This window comes from Triturus cristatus, chromosome 4_2, assembly GCF_964204655.1.
Source record: "Triturus cristatus chromosome 4_2, aTriCri1.1, whole genome shotgun sequence".
NCBI lineage: Eukaryota > Metazoa > Chordata > Amphibia > Caudata > Salamandridae > Triturus > Triturus cristatus.
In genome coordinates, this window is record NC_140586.1 from 367,664,978 (window position 1) to 367,684,774 (window position 19,797).

The 19,797-nt window shown below is 44.6% G+C and overlaps 1 protein-coding gene across 5 annotated transcripts in view; it reads right to left on the reverse strand.

The window, feature by feature from the left end:
• LOC146833904 (complement factor H-like) overlaps positions 1 to 19,797 on the reverse strand; it is a 1,264,875-nt gene that overhangs the window by 961,955 nt on the left and 283,123 nt on the right. For all 5 annotated transcript variants that reach the window (XM_085601813.1, XM_085601812.1, XM_085601811.1 and 2 more), the window contains one exon: positions 9,939 to 10,115. In XM_085601813.1, the coding sequence (XP_085457939.1) occupies positions 9,939 to 10,115 (177 nt within the window). The remainder of the gene's footprint in view (positions 1 to 9,938; positions 10,116 to 19,797) is intronic.

Below are 19,797 nucleotides of genomic sequence, written 5' to 3' on the forward strand. Positions count from 1 at the left end.
TCTATGGTTTTGTACGAGTGAAAAGTCTAGCTAACTATATCGCCCCTGAAACCTATGGTTTTTTCAGTGAATTTCTAAGGTTTTTTAAATGCTAATTCCTAGCTATAACGTGCCTGAAACCTATGGTTTTTTCAGTGAATTTCAAAGGTTTTTTAAATGCTAATTTCTAACTATGCCTACAGAGATAGGACATGTGAAGAAAGAAGGAAAAACGCACAGAAAGAAAAAAAAGAAATGCAGAAAGAAGCAACAGAAGTCCTCAAAGACGAAGAAAAGTGCAGGAAGAAATATAACGTGCAGAAAGAACAAACAGAAGAGCAGAAAGAAGCCTTGTTGCAAAATCATCCTGTACCCTCAACTTTTTCAGACGGATACTGGTGGTAACTGAGTCTGCCTAAGCAGTCCTAGAGCCAGTGCTATGTTAAAAGACACTCAGAATACAGTGAAACCACTTACATACACTAGGGCACACTATGCGTTGGGGTCCCCCTGTGATTAGCATGACCTCCTCTGTAAGCCCCTAGTATATAATAGGGCAGGGGATTAAAACTACCTCTTAAAACGCACCACAGGGCGTGTTTGAACACGTCACCTCATGGCCCGTCCACTCCCTTCCCCACTGTGTAAACACACCCTGTAGCCATTTTAAGTTGGGAGATTAAGTCCCCTTGAATCCTGAGGGTCCCTAGGGTCCAACTAGACCACTAGGTACCTCCAGTAGGCGCCACAGAGCTGCGTTGCAGAGAGGTGTAAAAAGTGGCACGGCCTGCGCCACCTCTCTGCAACGCAGAGCAGTGGTGCTTACTGGAAGCATCTGGTGGGCTAGTTGGACCCCAGGGTCCCTCAGGATTGAAAGGGAATTATTTCCCCAGCTTAAAAACGTGCCACTGGGCGTGCTTGCACACGTCGGCTCAGGCCCCGTCCCCTCCCTTCACCACTGTTTAAACACGCCCTGTGGCCGTTCTGAGTTGAGAGATTAAGTCCCCTTGAATCCTAAGGGTCCCTAGGGTCAAACTAGCCCACTAGGTACCTCCAGTAAGCGCCACAGAGCTGTGTTGCATGAAGGTGTAAAAAGTGGCGTGGCCTCAGAACACCTGTCTGCAACGCAGCTCCCTGGCGCATACTGGAGATACCTGTTGGGCTAGTTGGCCCTAAGGGACCCTCAGTATTGAAGGGGAATTAATTCCTCAACTTACAACTGGCCAGGGGGCGTGTTTGCAGAGTGCTGCAAGAAGGGGGCATGGCCTCCGGCGCGATGCCGGTCTTTTATTTATTTATTTTTAAGAAGGAGGGCTGTGTGGCCCCCTTTCTTTTTCTAATTTATTACCCTGTGGACCCCATCCCCCAGGGCCTGCACCCTAATTTTTTTTTGTTGAAAAAAATTTATTTGGCCCTCCCAAGGCCTTAATCGGCCCCGGGGACCCCAACCCCCGGGTCATGGCCTTTTTTTAAAAACATTTTTTTTTATTCTTTAGGAGGGGGGCTGTGTTGCTGGACAAACCGTATGTACCTATCACCATGACGATTTGCGTGATATTCATTAAAAGGCGACTATGCATACAATGAATCCACGTAGAATGTATTCACACCGCTATTGAAGCTCTGACATGTCTGACACCCTACCGTGCCTAATCCCGGCACCCCCGCTGGTGGGTACTCTCCAAGTAGACACCCTTGTCGTTTATTTATACAAACATGGGTAGCTATTGACGGGCACATTTAATACACATGCACACCAAGCCGTTCAAAGGGGATTCGCCAAAAATTCGACCAAACTATGCAAGAAACCCCCTCACGGTTAATAAAACACACATCCACCGCCGGATGTGTAATACTTTTTATTTTACTCTCTGGAAAGGAGACAAACCTCACTTGAGAGTCACAGAGTGCTCCTGGCTGAGCCCAATGCTGTGTTACACCCACCATTGCCTGCCGAGTGCCACACACCTCTGTGTTGTATTCCACCATCTAGTGCTTATGCTATGACACTCTCTAGCCCATGTGCACTGTAACACCACCCCGTGAATATGTCATGCCACACTTGCCTTCGCACGGGTTATATTGCCCCATCTAACGTGCCTTCCTCGAAGCCTATGTTATAAAGCACAGCGCTATGCCATACTTATTACAATCTGGGATCCATATCTTTGTCACAGTGCATATGCAATGTTACGCTACCCAGCACATATTTTATATTACAACTTTAGAGACTACTTAGGTTACACAACACTGCCCTGTGCATATTACACTCCAAGGCGCATATCACATAGCAAGCGCTAGTGCCTGTGCTATCTCGCGCTCTCCAATGAATCTGTCATTGCGCACAATGTATTGCATATTATATTTCACGCCCCGGTTCATCTTATATCACACTTTTTGGTGCATAGTTTATACCATATACTATATCTAGTTTTCATTTTCAATCGTGCTCTCAGGACTATGTTCTATATAACACTGCGTCCACCTACCCTTTTCACGGGCATTACATTTTGCGATGGGGGGTGGAAGGTCAGGGGATGTTTCTGCCAAGTGAGCCCGGAGTCACAGTCCCAAACGTCCTCTTCTTCCTGAATAAAAGTGAGATTATGCTGCATACTTGTTCATATTTTAAGTAGTTCGCACAGACACACATTTTAAAAACAATAAAGTTCCTAATACCCACCTTCTATGAACAGTTAGCTTGCTGCCCCATCCACCTCCTCCCCATCCTCTGTTGTCTGAATCCATGGACTAGCCTCCTCCCTCCTGCCATGCATGGTCTGATGTGCTGCCACTGCCCTCCATTTAGCATGATGTACCAGTCCACTCCTCCTGCCCTCCATTGCCCAATTCTATGGGCAATCATTGACCTCCTGCTTAGCCTCTGTGCTTAGCTTGCTGCCCCTATTCTCCTTCCCCCTGCCCTCCGATGTCTTTGTGCATGCCCATGCTCCATCCTTTTTGACCACCATGTTCCATGGACCTGCCACTCCTATCTACTCTGAGTGTTCTGTTGAGCTGCCACTCCCCTCCCACCTGCCTAGCATTGTCAGATGACTGTAACCTGTCCCTGCCACGTCCACCCTGCCTGTCCACATGCCATGCCCCTATTCCCTTCCTCCTGTCCTTCATGGTCCATTTTACTGCCACACCCTTCTGCCCTCCCTGGTCTGTTGTGCTGCAACTGCTCCTCCTGCCTGCCCCGCCCGGTCTGTTGTGAGGCCCCTTCCCATGAACTCTCTTGTCTGTGCCCAGGTCCTGACCCTCCCTTCTATCCTCCATGGTCCTTTGTGCATGCCCCTGCACCCTCCTTCTTGCCCATCATAGCCATTGTGCTGCCACTAACCCTCTCGCTTGCCATGCATGGTCTTCTGTGCTGCCATGGCCCCTCCCACATTCCCTGTGTGGTCAGCTAGCTGCTCCTGACCCCCTCCCACCTTCCCTCCATGGTCTGTGTGTATGCCATCCGTCTCACTGTTGCTCTCCATGGTGTGTCTTGTTTCTAGTGCCCATCCTGCCTGACCTCCATGGTCATCTTGCTGCTCCTGCCCTGCCCCCTTGCCCCCAGCCCTCTGTTTCCATGTGCAGACCTCTATTCCCTCCTTCCTGGCTTGTCGGTTCCATTGTAATGCCCCTGATCCGTCCCTCCTGCCCTTTATGGTCTGTTATGCTGCAGCTTTCTCTCCTGTCTGTCCATTATGGTCAGCTAGCTACCATTGCCTCTTTCCCCTCTGTTGTCTGTTGTCCATGTGCATGGTCCTGTCCCCTCCCTATTGCTTTCTATGGATTGTTGTGCTGCAATCCCGTCCCGCATGCCCTGTGTGGTGTATTGTGCTGCTGCAAACCCTGATGCCTGCCCTGTAGGGTTAGTTTGGTGCACCTCTCAATGTCCCTCCTGTTCTCTGTTATCCGAGTCCATGTCCCTACCCCAATTTCTCCTGCCTACCATGATCCAATGTACCATACTTGCGAACATTTTGAACTTGGTAAGAGGGAGATTTTGAAATAAATCTGTGGTATTGATTTTCCCCTTTGAGTTACATTGAAAAAGAGAAGATTGTAGACAGGAACCAGATCAAGTAAAGCCCATTTGAGCTTAAAAACATTGGACGTTTCCTGGCTGAAACGGGTCTGTTAGCATGTATGGTTGTATGACCACTGCCTCTTCCTTCTGCCCACAATGGTCTATTACATCACCACAGCCTCTCTTGCCAGTCCTGTATTGTTGGTTTGTAGCCCCTGCCCCCCTTTCCACTGCCCTCCATAGTCTGTTGTGCTGCCACTGCCCTTCCTGCCTGCCTAGTGTGGTCAAATTGTTGCCTCTGCACTCTCCTACCTGCCTTCAATTTTCAGAGTCCGTGCCCCTGGCCTCTGCCTCTCAACAGTATCCCAATGAACAACTAGATTGCTAACATTCTATATTTATTACAAAAGTGTGGAACGCCTGACGTCATCTTGATGTAATCAAAACTGTAATGCCTAGAGCATTTCCTTTAGAAATTACATATATGAGATGGTCTTATTTGCATCAAAATTATTGTTAGTACTCTAAAAAACTAAAATGAGGACATATTTTCTGAGTTTTCAAATAGCAACAAAGAACTTTTAAATTATTTGTAATCTTAGTTTTTTTATCCAGTTGACCACTTGATTAAATGTTGCATCCAAGGGGAGAGGGTGTGGTGTTACTTCCAGAGCTGCAGACTTTGCAACTGGGTATCCAGGTTGGAGTTTCTGCTTCAGCACAACATTCTGTGATTCTGGTCAAATCACTTAATCTCCCCATGTCTACAACCAAAATGAATTTGATCTTGTGTGATGTAACCAATGCTCATGTAAAGCACTCCAATACCTGACAAGTCTGCACTATATAAAACTGCAAATACACACAAAAAAAGTGTTTTGCACACTTCTGTCATTGGGCTACATTTGGGCTACATTTGGGTGATATTTGGGCTACATTTGGGCTACATTTGGGCTCTTTTGTCTCTGGTGGCCATTTTAGGAGATTTATTTGTTATGAAGTTTCCTAATTTCCTCATTTACTGCAGTCTCCTCAGTAGGAAATGCTTTCAGTTTTTTACTTTAACCCCTTGCATGCCCCGCCCTTTCCCCGCCCTGTGCCGCGCTTTGTATTAGCGGGCGGGGTTCATGACGAGATGGTCTCGTCATGGGCACAGCGCAACCGCGGCCCATGACGAGACCATCTCGTCATGGGCACTGAAGGGGTTAATTCCATCAAATTCAGATATGTCACACATTTGCCATAAATTCTGAATGTTAGCACTCTAGTTGCTCATTAGATCACTGTAGTAAAGCTACTGCTCACCACGGAAGTCTGCTGCTAGTATTAGAAGTGCATGTTTCAGTCTGCATATCAGAATTTTTTAATGAAATAGAAGAGGATTTGAGAAGTCACTCAAAATATGCCCTAATTTTTCTTTCTTCAGCACTAATCATAATTTCTATGGCAAAATTAACCCCCTCATTGTGTTCCTTTTTAAATTAAATATTTTAAGTGTTACCAGTTTATTCCAATCAAGATGGCTTCAGGTATGCCATACTTTTGTCATAAGTAAGACAGTAAGCGCTCTAGTTGATCTTAAGAACACTCTGGGACGTTCTGTCATTGGGCTACATTTGGGCTACATCTGGGTGATATTTGGGCTACATTTGGGCTACATTTGGGCTCTTTTGTCTCTGGTGGCCATCTTGGGAGATTTATTTGTTATGAAGTTTCCTAATTTCCTCATTAACTGCAGTCTCCTCAGTAGGAAATACTTTCAGTTTTTTACTTTGATTCCATCAAGAAGGCATTCAGATGTGTCACACATTTTCCATAAATTCTGAATGTTAGCACTCTAGTTGCTCATTAGATCACTGTAGTAAAGCTACTGCTCACCAGGCAAATCTGCTGCTGGTATTGAAAGTGCATGTTTCAGTCTGCATGTCAGAATTTTTTTATGAAATAAAAGAGGATTTCAGAAGTCAAAATGTGTTTTTCTTTCTGCAGCACTAATCATAATTTATATGGCAAAATGAACCCCCTCATTGTGTTCCTTTTCAAATTAAATGTTTTAAGTGTTACAACTTTATTCCAATCAAGATGGCTTCAGGTTAGCCATACTTTTGTCATAAGTAAGACTGTTAGCGCTCTAGTTGTTCTTTAGAACACTCTGGGAAGCTGCAGTAGAACACAAAGGAATCAACTGACAGTCTCTGTCCTTGTTGGATGTACATGTTTTACTGAGAATGTCAGACTTCATTCTCACATGACTGAGAAAGATAATGTGAATTTACAGAAAATATGCTCTCAGTTTAGCTTATAGATCACCTTTCAAACCTCTGTGGGAAAAGCATGAGAAAATAGTTTTCTCTAAAACATGGTTCATGATATCACAGCAGAAGGCTTTTTCACATGGTAAAATCACCTTAGAACACACCACAATTCCTTAAATGAGTATGGTACCATCAACAAATGATTTATAATGTAACTAAAGTCTTAAAACCTTCTATTAACTGCAATGCTTTTTAATGAGGTGCTATCATGTATATTGGTCCCAAGATGGCTGCCAACACTTCTTGGATGAAGTGCTGACAGCCAATCAGATCTCAGGATGAGATGTGTGGTTAGGCTCCGCCCAGATATATATATGATTTTACTTTTGATTTTCTCAGGAACTACTGAACAGATTGACTCCATATATGCAAAAGGCACATCCCTGAGCTGAGGACTACCTCTTTGCCAAATTTCAAGTAATTCTTTTCAGCCATTCGGGCTGTACCTTGGACTAAAGGTCCCTATGGAAAATTGCATGGGGAAAACACGTTTTGGGACCCCCCTTTTTTCTCAGCCCCCGCTTGGCGAATCCCCCTGAGACTTTCAGGGTAGGAGCGGAGCGCCCCACCTATTTTGAAAATTTCGCGAGGATTCGTCAACCGGCGCCAAAGTTATTCCAAATAGAATGTTGCGGATTTCCTATGGAAACACGGTCCTAACTATAACTATCAACTGGCGACCGCCAGTAGATAATATATATATACATATATATATTATCTACTGGCGGTCGCCAGTAGATAGTTATAGTTAGGACCGAGTTTCCATAGGAAATCTCAAAATTCTATTTTGAATAACTTTGGCGCCGATTGACGAATCCTCGCGAAATTTTCAAAACTAATGGGGCGCTCCGTTCAGCTCCTTCCCTGAAAGTCTCGGGGGGATTCGTCATGCGGGGGCTGAGAAAAAGGGAGTTCCCAAAACGCGTTTTCCCCATGCATTTTTCCATAGGGACTTTAGTCGCAGCTACAGCCCGAACGGCTGAACAGAATTACGTCAAATTTGGCAGAGAGGTAGCCATAAGGTCAAGGAAGTGCCTTTTGCAGGTCTGGTGTAAATCTGTTCAGTATTTTCTGAGAAAATAGCATTTAAAGGCATATAAATATCTATACGCGTGCACCGTGCGCGAGCGCAATTCTGATTGGTTGTTAGATCTTAGTAAACATTCGAATCGGTCGAAACCAGGACGTGTCGGCCGCCATTTTGTCTCTCGCACTCAGAGGAGGTGAAAAACAAAGGTGGAGAACTTGAAAAGGGGGCAGGGTGGACTGTTCCTCACCCCCTAGCCTTTGTCAGGGGGTCCCAGAAGGACCCCCAAGAGCCAAAAAAAGATTTTTATTTTTTTCGAAAAATCGCGGAGTGCGCGCACCCTTCGCGCACTGCGCAAACGGGAAAAATTCCGCGAAGGTCGCGCAGCGTGCGCGCACGGCACGAACTACGTAAAGTGGGCGCACGGTGCGCAAAGCGCACCGCGTGCCCACCGCGCGCGCACGGTGCGGGAAGCGCACCGTGTGCGCGCCGTGCGCGCACGGTGCACAAGTGTTAAAAAAAAAATATATTAATAAATACATAACTTAGCATTTAAAAAAACGTACAAATTCACTGAAAAAAACGTAGGTTTCACACACGTTATAGTTAGGAATTAGCATTTCAAAAACCTTGCAAATTCACTTCAAAAACCATAGGTTTCACACATGTTATAGTTAGCAGGACATTTCACTCGTGAAAAACCAATGAAATTCCAGCGTTATAGTTAGTTCAGGTAACTATAACTCACGCAACCGCAATCCACTGCTGATGACGTCAGATATTACATCACTGATGACATATGTGTCTTTCTGTAAAATAAATATTTGTAATATATGTATAGCGAAAGGATAATGGAAGAAGAAATGGGTAAATAAGTGTCTAAATACAGTGATGTAATATCTGACGTCATCAGCAGTGGATTGCGGTCGCGTGAGTTATAGTTACCTGAACTAACTATAACGGTGGAATTTCATTGGTTTTTCACGAGTGAAATGTCCTGCTAACTATAACATGTGTGAAACCTATGGTTTTTGAAGTGAATATATATATATATATATATATATATATATACACACACACACATATGCACACCACTTCCGATAATATATATTCAAATCATGAAAGAAGATGTTAGGTCTGGTTTTATTGTAATAAAATATAATATGTAGGAACCTTTTTCTTACATTATCACTATTGTGATTAAGGAATTGCAATGCTTCTACTTCAATATATTTTCGATTGAAATTGAAAATATCTGTGGCTTTTTGTCTCCTTATTTTTAAAACAGAGAATTTGTATTGAAAAGGTTGGGTATTTCCTTTTATTCACCAGGTTTGTTCCATTTAGTCACCATGTATTGTCATAACGCATTTTAACAAGTGTATAAACTGTTAATGAAATTGCTGGTTATTGTAAACTCATTTTTATTTCTAAGTGCATTGACGTGCCATTGACAAATAAGAAATAAAACAGTGTAAAAAAAAAACATCTAGGACTTTAGTCTAAAATCAAATGTGGAGACCTATGTGATGAAGAACTGCAATGGATACAAATTATCATACAAAACAAAAGTAAACATCCAGATGTGTTCTCTTTCTATCGCACATACACGCAAACAAAAACTCCTCAGCCCCACTCGAAGCACCAATTCCAAATGTTTTATTTCCTTTTACCTTGCTCTGACACTTGTCTCACCATTCCACCTTCTAAGTGGGATCTGGGGAAGCCCACCAAACACTGCAGTCACTTGGTCTTCCTGGTGGCTTAGGAAACAGGAATTGGAACTCATCCTTTTGCAGGCACATCATTGACCTAGCTGCAGTTCATACAGCCAAAAGCTCTTGCCTGAAGAACAAGCACTGTGGCTAAGAGGAAATAAAAGCCTGCCAAGGAAAGACAGCAGCAGTCTACAGGGGAGAATGTAGGGAATGGTAAGAGTAAGGGATTAGTGGCCTGCCCTTCTTCTCTGTTGTGATCCGCTCTAGTGCCCGGACACCTCGTTGAGGTAGCTGTGCGCTTTTACAAATGCCCTTTATTATTATTATGATTATTATTATTACAAGAAGCAAAGTATAGATAACTTTTACTCTGTTAAACCCAGATCCGTATCTGCTACCCACATTCAGTGAGTGACCATGCCAAGCTGTCTTTTACGTACATACACATCAAAGGAGTGCAAGTGACAAAGATCATCACATTTATTTTCCCATATCAAGAGCACAAGCATTCCGTATCACGCTGAGGTTTAACATTCCATGCCTTCCTATAGTGCGCACTGCAGTGAACGATGTCTCGAACCACTTTCCATCCACTCATGCATAGTATGCCTGTAGGCACTATTAACCGCACAGATGGCCTGAAATTAGTTCCGGTTGTCAGCTTCCTTGATGTGACAATTCTGGGCAGATTGGATTCTGACGCATATGGACACCCCCTGCCAGTGAACAGTATGCTAATAGTTGAAGAATATACGTATGGGCCCTTATTAAAATCTTAACCATGTTAGAAGCATGCAAAGAGGGAGTTTGTGTTGTTTTCTAGGCTTACCAGTTCCACCACCCAAAAGAGATTAATGAAATATTAAATTACTCACGAATGCACGTCGCTTGAGAAAACTTTCCATTTGAAAGGCACTCTACTGTTCCAGCCTCTTGTCCATCATGAGTGAAAAAATCAGGGTGGCAGCGGAAGGATACAGTTTGCCCTTCTGTATAAAGTGTTTTTTTAAAAATCATATCCATATTGGTAACGTAGGACCGCGCACACGCACCTAAAAGAAAGAGGTTATGGTAAGCCATGTCTGTATAATGTTGAATAAACATACATTTACAATAAAAATCATGTTTCACTACATGGACTTCAACGCATCTAACATCAATGGGCTGGACCGTGCCTTCTTGCTGGAGAATATTGGTTCAGGCAGAAACAGATCATTATTAGCAATACCAAAATTAATATTGAAATAATCTGCAGAGACAGGTTCTCCTACCTGCCCTCTTCACAGTGGCCACACCAATAGGAAAACAACCTTTACCTACGAGGAATGTGGGAAATGTTGCAGGTAATTTAGACATCTCCTTCCCGCCACTGACTGACTCAGTAGTCAAATCCTCTGACACTCTTTAGAAGTATATTCCTTTGCACTGTATTCTCTTACTTGCAACCTTTGTGCTGGTGTTATCTAGACATTGAAAACACCAAACAGGTAGTCAGGGGCACATGACTGCATCTTGTGCTGCCTTCTGGAGAAGCAGGACTCTTTATAGTTAACATTCTTTCAAGTTTCTCTGCAAAACGCACTAGGCAATAAAGGTATGACCCATGCCCTTCTAGCAGATAAATGTGAAGTATTTCTACTGAAATGTTGTGATTTCCTCCACTAATGGGGGCACACCTCGTTTAGTCTCCTAAGTTGGAAGAGGAAATATACCTATCGTACCTCCCTCTTTGAAAAGATTAATGGCAGGTGGCTCTCATTTCTTTCAAGGGAGTTGGGTTTCAGACAACCCTGTCATAGAAATTCTCTTCTGCAGGGCACACTTGCAAAAGAGAGCCACACAGAGCTCCTTAAAATATAGACACACTCTAATTGGTCATTTACAAAATACAATTGTATATAAAGTCGTATTTGTCTACTAATCATGCATATCAAAATAATGATAATTATTGTGAAAATCTTTCACAAACAACCCTTCTCTATTAACCTACATTCTTAACTATTCTGCATAAATGATCTCATCCTTTCAACTACTTGGCTATGTTGGGTTACGGCAGCAGAAGAGATGTGCCAATTCTGCTGGATCCACAGAGGCTGGCAAGTACTTTAGGGCCACTTCCAAGGGTCAAGGACTAGGGCGGCATTACTTGGCAGGGTAGGCTCACAGATAGTAGAGTACAGGTGGAGGAGCAATATGATGGACGCCTGTTGTGGCAGTGAGGCTTCAGGTCAGGAGGCCAGCCTACGAGCACTTGGGGGTCACTCTGGGGTTCTGGGTTAAAGAGATGCAGGTCCAGTCCATCTCAACCAGGCAAGAGCGTAGAAGGCAGCAGGTTAGCAAAGCAGGGTTGCAGTTCCTTCAGAGTAGTAGCCCATCCGAGTGGCAGTTCTTTTAGCAGCACAGCAATCCTTCCTGGCAGGGCATCCACAGTTCCAGAAATATATTGAAGAGGTGGTGTCTGAGGTCCAACATTTATACCAAGTTCCTCCTTTGAAGTGGGATAGATGCTTCTATAGGCATTCATTTAAAGTGCACAGTTGGCCTGCCTCGCCTACCCTGGGGTAATGCAGCCCTTTGTGTGGAGCTTTGCTCAGCTCCTTCCTCCCATACTCCTAGGGATGGTCCTTCCAGGCACACATAAGCTTTCTATTGTGTCTGGTTGTCTAGAAGGAATGCACAATGCCCAACTGTCAACTATCCCAGTAATGTGTCCCAGTGACAGGATGCAGGCATTAAATGGCTAAGGCAGGAAAATGTCAGCTTCTTGAAAGTGGCAATTTCAAAATTGTAATTTAAATCGGATTTCATCATAAGTTAGAATTTTTCATTACAAGTTCAAAGACACTAAACATGAACTGGCTACCTGTTCCTATTTGGAAATTGCAGCCTACTAACCCTTTCAGTGCTCATGGCGGAATGGTTCTGTCATGAGCACAAGTGCTGCTGTGCTCATGACGGAACCATTCCCTCATGAGCACTCGCTCAGAGAATCCCTCTGCTGCAGGCAGCAGAGGGATTTCCCTTTTTTTGCCTGGGGAGGTGGGGAAGAGCTCCCCTAACCTCCCCAGGCCTATTTTTATTTTTTGTTGCAATGACGAAACAGAAACTTAGTTTCAGTTTCAGTGCTCATGGGGCTATCTCAGCCCCCTGAGCACTGAAACACTTGGGAGACGTATCGTTGGAAAGGGGAGAATCAGTCTTTCTCCCCCCCCCCTTGGAGCCAGATGGGGCAGTAGCCCCCAATCTGCCCCCCTGGGGGGGCAGGAAGACCACTAGATGCCAGGGATTTTTTGGGCAAATTTTAATTAGGGTGGGGGAGGGGGTGGAGGCATGGGAATGCCCATTTTGGGCAGCCCCCACCCTAATTAAAATTTGCCCAAAAAAATCCCTGGCACCTAGTGGGCTTTCTGCCACCTCTGGTGGGCAGATGGGGGCATTAGCCCCCAATCTGCCCCCCTGGGGGGGGGGCAAAAAGCCCACTAGACACAGGGAGTGTTTTGGGAAAATTTGAATTAGGGTGGGGGCTGCCCAAAACAGGCATGCCCATGCCCCCACCCCCTCCCCTGCAAAAATTACAGCCTTCCTCCCCCCCGGGGGCAGATGGGACAGTAGCCTACAATCTGCCCCCGGGGGCATAAAGCCCACTAGACACCAGAGATTTTGTTTGGGCAAATTTTAATTAGGGTGGGGGCATTGGCATGCACGTTTTGGGCAGCCCCACCCTAATTAAAATTTGCCCCAAAAAATCCCTGGTGTCTAGTGGGCTTTCTGCCCCCCCCCCCGCGGGAAGTTGGGAGCATTAGCTCCCAATCTGCCCCCCCCGGGGGGGCAAAAAGCCCACTAGACGCCAGGGAGTTTTTTTGGGCAAATTTGAATTAGGGTGGGGCTGCCCAAAACGGGCATGCCCATGCCTTACCCCTGCAGAAATGACAGCCTTTCTGCCCCCCTGGGGGGCAGATGGGGCAGTAGCCCCCAATCTGACCGCCGTGGGGGCAAAAAGCCCACTAGACGCCAGGGATTTTTTTGGGCAAATTTGAATTAGGGTGGGGGCTGGCCAAAAAGGGAATGCCAATGCCCCCACCCTCCCGCAAAAACTACATCCTTCCTGCCCCCCCTGGGGGGGTCAAAAAGCCCACTAGACACCAATGCTGGCTTTTTTTATGCGTGGGGGTGGGCGCTGCCCAGAATGGGCATACCAATGCCCCCACCCCCCCAAAGAAATGCCACAGTGTTTCTGCCAACTTGGGGGCATATCTGGGCAGCCCCACCCCCTGATACCCCCCCAGGGCGGCAGAAAGCAGACTAGGCCCAGACTTGTTTTTAGCAATGTGCCTACCTGTGGATTTTGAGCCCTAGCGCAGCCGGCATAAAGGGAAACCTAGCAAATCTGTACATTTTTAAAAACTAGACACCCAGGGGACCCCAGGAAGGGTTGACTTGACTGGCTCTCACCAGGTTCTGTTACCCAAAATCCATTGCAAACCTAAAAATGTGTTAAACAAAAACATTTTCCTCACATTTCTGAGGTTGAAAGTTCTGGAATCTGCGTGGATCCACAAATTTCCACCCACTCCGCGCTCCCCAAAGTCTTTGAGAAAAATGGTAACTCATTTGTGTAGGTAGGCCTAGTGCCCTCAATAGGAAATGGCTCAAACTGCTATGTGGACACACCACATTTTCACAGTGAAAACTGACCCTTTTTTTGCACAGAGCCTAGCTGTAGATTTTCAACCCTAGCTCTACTGGCACCTAGGGAAACCTGGTAAACCTATACATTTTTTAAAACTAGACACCCAGGGGAATCCATGATGGAGTGACTTGACTGGCTTTCACCAGGTTCTGTTACCCAGAATCCCTTGCAAACCTAAAAATTTGTCTTAGAAAAACACATTTTCCTCACATTTCTGGGGTGGATTTTCTGTAATCTATGTGTATCCACAAAATTCCACCCAGCCCGCGTTCCCCAAAGCCTCCTGAGAAAAATGGTACCTCATTTTTGTGAGTAGGCCTAGTGCCTGCGACAGGCAAGGGCCCAAAACCTATTGTCGCGACATCAAAATTACCTATTACAAAACAACCTGGTTTGGCAAGAGGGGTCGCATGAGTTTTTGGCCCCCGGCACTTACCAAACCCACACATTTCTGAAAACTAGACTCCTGGGGGAGTCCAGTGAGGTATGGCTTGCGTGAGTCCCCTAACGTTTTCATACCCTTAATCTCCTGCAAACCTCAAATTTAGCTGGAAAAAAATCACTTTTTTCTCAAATTTCTGTGTGGGAAAGTTCTGGAATATATGTGGATCCACAAATTTCCTCCCACCCAGCATTCCCTCAGGTCTCCCGATGAAAATTATACCTCACCTGCATGGGTGGGTCAAGTACCCGTGACAGGCAAGGGCCCAAAACCTATTGAGGCGGCATCAAAATTTCCTATCACAAAATAACCTGGTTTTGCAAGGGGGGTCCCATGAGTTTTTGGGCCCGGGCTCGGCGGCCATCTAGGGAAACCTACCAAACCCACACATTTCTGAAAACTAGACACGAGGGGAAGTCCAGCAAGGTATGGCTTGCATGGGTCTCCTAACATTTTCCTACCCAGAATCCCCTGCAAATCTCAAATTTAGCTCTAAAAAATCACTTTTTTCTCAAATTTCTGTGTGGGAAAATTCTGGAATCTATGTGGATCCACACATTCCCTCCCACCCAGCCTTCCCCCAGGGCTCCCGATAAAAATCATACCTGACTCGCGTAGGTGGGTTAAGTACCCGCGACAGGCAAGGGCCCAAAACCTATTGAGGCGACATCAAAATTACCTATCACAAAACAACCTGCTTTTGCAAGGGGGTCACCTGGGTTTTTGTCCCCGGGCTCGGCGGCCATCGTGGGAAAGTACCAAACCCAAACATTTCTGAAAACTAGACACCCGGGGGAGTCCAGCGTGGTATGTCTTGCGTGAGTTCCCCAACGTTTTCCTACACAGAATCCCCTGCAAACCTAAAATTTAGCTGAACAATATCACATTTTCCATACATTTGTGCGTGGAATCATAATACCAGCACAAATGTCCTACCACCCAGCCTTCCCCTTGTTCTCCCGAGTAAAATGATGCCTCACTTGTGTGGGTGGGCCAAAGGCCTGTGACTAGGAAGAGCCCAAAACATAGGGATTTAAAGTATAGCACCGAGAATTCTAAGCTCTACATTTTTTTAAAAATATGTTTTTAGCCAATTCTGCTTTGGGCACCCACACAAGTGAGGTATCATTTTACTCGGGAGGACAAGGGGAACGCTGAGTGGTAGGACATTTGTGCCAGCACGGTGATTCCACGCAAAAATATGTAGAAAATATGTTTTTTTCAGCTAAATGTGAGGTTTGCAGGGAATTCTGGGTAGGGAAACGTTGGGGGATCCACGCAAGCCATACCTCATTGGACTCTCCAGGGTGTCTAGTTTTCAGAAACATGTAGCGTGTGGATTTGGTTGGTGTCCCTAGATGGCGGCGAGCCCGGGGCTAAAAAAACAGGTGCCCCCTCCCAAAATCAGGTAGTTTTGTTATAGGTAATTTTGAAGTCTCCACAATACGGTTTCGGCCATTTCGTGTTTCAGCCACTTTGCCTACCTACACAGGTGAGGTACCATTTTTATTGGGAGACCTGGGGGAAGGCTGGGTGGGAGGAAATTTGTGGATCCACAGAGATTCCAGAACATCCCCACACAGAAATTTGAGAAAAAAAGTGATTTTTTCAGCTAAATTTGAGGTTTGCAGGGGATTCTGGGTAGACAAATGTTAGGGGACCCATGTAAGCCATACGTCACTGGACTCCCCCGGGTGTCTAGTTTTCAGAAATGTGTGGGTTTGGTAGGTTTCCCTAGATGGCCGCTGAGCCCGGGGCCAAAAACTCATGGGACCCCCCTTGTAAAACCAGGTTGTTTTGTGATAGGTAGGTGTGATTTCGCCTCAATAGGTTTTGGGCCGCTTCCTGTAGCGGGCCCTAGGCCTACCCACACAAGTGAGGTACCATTCTTCTCAGAACACTTTGGGGAACACGGGGTGGGGGAAAATTTGTGGTTCCACACAGATTCCAGAACTTTCCACCACAGAAATGTGGTGAAAATGTGTTTTTTTGACAAAGTTTTAGGATTGCAAAGGATTCTGGGTAACAGAGCCTGGTGAGAGCCAGTCAAGTCACCCCATACTGGATTCCCCTGGGAGTCTAGTTTTATAAAATGTAAAGGTTTGCAATGTTTCCCTAGGTGCCGGCAGAGCTAGGGTTCAATATCTACAGCTAGGCACTTTGCAAAAAAAGGGTCAGTTTTCACTCTAAAAATGTTGTGTGTTGACGTTGCGTTTTGAGCCATTTCCTGTCGCGGGCACTAGGCCTACCCACACAAGTGAGGTACCATTTTTCTCAGAAGACTTTGGGGAACGCAGGGTGGATGGAAATTTGTGGATCCACGCAGATTCCAGAACTTTCCACCACAGATATGTGAGGAAAATGTGTTTTATTTTTACAAATTTTTAGGTTTGTAAGGGATTCTGGGTAACAGAACCTGGTGAGAGCCCGTCAAGTCACCCCATCCTGGATTCCCCAGGGTGTCTACTTTTCAAAAATGTATAGGTTTGCTAGATTTCCCTAGGTGCCGCCAGAGCTAGGGTTCAAAATCTACAGCTAGGCACTTGGCAAAAAAAGGGTCAGTTTTCACTGTAAAAATAAAAGTGTGTCTACGTTGCTATTTTGAGCCGTTTCCTGTTGCGGGCACTAGGCCTACCCACACAAGTGAGGTACCATTTTTATCGGGAGACTTAGGGTAACACAAAATTGTAGAGCAACTGTTATTACCTTTTAACTTTCGGTGCATTTCTGCCTTCCAAATGAAAGACATTGTGTAAAAAATACGTCATTTTGAAAAATGACCTATAATTCTCATGCTAGTATGGGTACTCACAATTTCGGAAATGTGTATACATCTACTGTTTCTAAACTCTATATTTTTTTCCTATTTCATAAATACATAGGTGTCTTTCATACCGATTGTTCCATGTATATATTTTCCCAAATGAATTGCTCTATACCCGATACATAATAAAAAACCATTGCAAGACGCTGCTCAGTTTTTGGCTCAGGGTTCGTCAGGGTCTTGGTGAACCTACAAGTCCTATACATCCCCACAACAAGAAAAGTCCAGCGGATGTAACGGTATATTGCTTTCAAACAGCTCTCATAATTTGAAGAAGTTACAGGTGAAAACGTTGGCACAAAAGGCTGCTTTTTTCAACTAATTTTCAATTTTTCCTATATTCAAGTGTTAGTTTCTATAAAGAAACCTTGACGGATCTACACAAGTGACCCCTTGCTGAATTCAGAATTTTGTCTACTTTTCAAAAATGTATAGCTTTCCAGGATCTATTATTGCTTTCATTCCCATTTCTACCATTAACTGAAAACCAGAAAAATGCCAAAACTGTGTAAACAATTTTGGTTTTCTGACAAATGTCTGCTTGTCCCTGAAAGCTGAGAAGATGGTTATTTCAGCACCACAACTCCTTTTTTGATACCATTTGCGGGAAAACAAACAGATGCTTTCATCTGTAGCCCTTTTTTCCCATTTGTCCCCCCAAAAAAACTTTTGCTGTATTTTGGCTAAATTCTGAGTCCCCTCCAGGGGAATCCACAAACCCTGGGTACCTTTAGAATCCTCATGATGTTGGAAGAAAAGGACGCAAATTTGGCGTGGATATCTTATGTGGTCAAAAGGTTACAAGGGCCTAAGCGCAAACTACCCCAAATAGCCAAAAAAGGGCTTAGTACAGGGGGGGAAGGCCTAGCAGCGAAGGGGTTAAATGTAATACGGTAATTCCTATGTTATCCTATGGGAGATGTAGGCCTTACAGCAGTGAAAAACAAATGTAAGAGTTTTTCACTACCAGGATGTGTAAAACTTAAAAGCACAAGTCCTAAGATTTAAACACATTGCACCCTGCCCTCTGGGCTGTCCAGGGTATACACAAGGGGTGACTTACAAATATTAAAAAGGAGGGTTTGTGCCTGGCAAATGACTTATTTTGGCAGGTCGAAATGTCAGTTTTAAACTGCACCCACAGGCTGAAATGTCAGGCCTGATACATGTTTAATGTGCTACTTAAGTGGGTGGCCAGTCAGTGCTGCAGGTCCGATAATAGCATTTTATTCACAGGCCCCACGCCGAGATATTGCCACTTTATTAGGGACTTACAAGCATATTAATAATGCCAGTTGGGTATAAGTCAATGTTACCATGTTTTAAGGAGTGAGCACATGCACCTTAGCACTGGTTAGCAGACGTAAAGTGCCCAAAGTACTAAGGCCAGCAAAATGAGATCAGCAAAAATTGGGGGAAGGGGAGGATTGGGCAAAAAGTTTGGGGGAAGACCACCCTAAGGCTGACAGATCTGACAACTACTTATTACAGTGATCTTTAACTGCACACACACTACCAAATCAACCTATAGGCTGTCAGTTTGCCTTCCTTTTTTGACATTCAGGCATAAATCTAGGGTATGGATGCTCAACACATCAAATGGAAATGCTTCTTTAGAGATTGTGAATTATACTTAAAATACTCTTATAAACAAGGAAAAATGAGGTTTCAATCTTTAAAGAGGTACAAGATTATATCTGTAATTAAGTGCTAGCCTCACACACCACTAAAGATGACCACCTAAACACTGTATTCAGCTGAGAAACAGCCAAGCACCCACTACTGAACAACACACAGGATCAAGAGCATATTCCTCCTATCTTTCCCACTAACACCAGTTTGTTCACATGGGCACCTCGTAGGTAGGCATTAGAGTTTTACTTCTCCACCCTAAATCATTTTTAAAGTTACAACCTATAAGGTAAATGGATGAATATCACCTTCAAAAGGTTACAAATCCTTCAAGAGTTGACAGCTGCGTAGACTAGGGTGTCTGTTTCCTCCAAAAGACCAGTGACATATGTGCTCCAGGCGCTTCCTGGGGGGGTATATCTAGCATTGTGCACAGTCATAGGGTGTGCATTTAATGGCAAAATATTTCCACTATGTAGTGCAGTCGTTTCTATACAAAGTCGGAAAGAAGGTGGTGCTAAATGTGTCTTAACAGAAGATTACCATTTCAATAACAAATATACATATATGTCGGTCACAAATAATGTCAACAGTAATCTATGCACTACAATGCAGATCCTCACTTCCTTAGCAATAGGCTCTCTGAATGTGGAAGGGGACCTAAACATGTCCATATGCATACAGCTTGATAAGACAGGGACATTCTATGGGGGAACAGTGTTCTTGTACAGCTGAGGGCATGGCTGAGGGATATGTGCTTGGTAGATGTGGTAGCCCAGAGACAGTTTGGTGCATAAGTCATGGTGTGCATAGAATATGTACTAGTAGAAAATGAGTTTCAAGGTTACTTGGAGGAGACCGAGAAGGACCCATTGACTGTCATACCCTTGCTATCTGGTGTGCACATTAAAAGGTTTAGACAGTTATATAGAGAAACCAGTGGCTAATTACAGATTCTTGGGCCCCTTCTGGATGGCATAGAGGTGATTAAAATCATACAAGATGGTGTAGGGAATAATTTGATTTTAATTTCAACCAAGGGATAAATGACATGGCTCACTCTTAAAAAGATCATCAGAGGCCACTCAAAAGCGGAACGTAGGCAAATGCTTTTGATTCCATTTGCCCTTGTTTCCAGCATAGTGT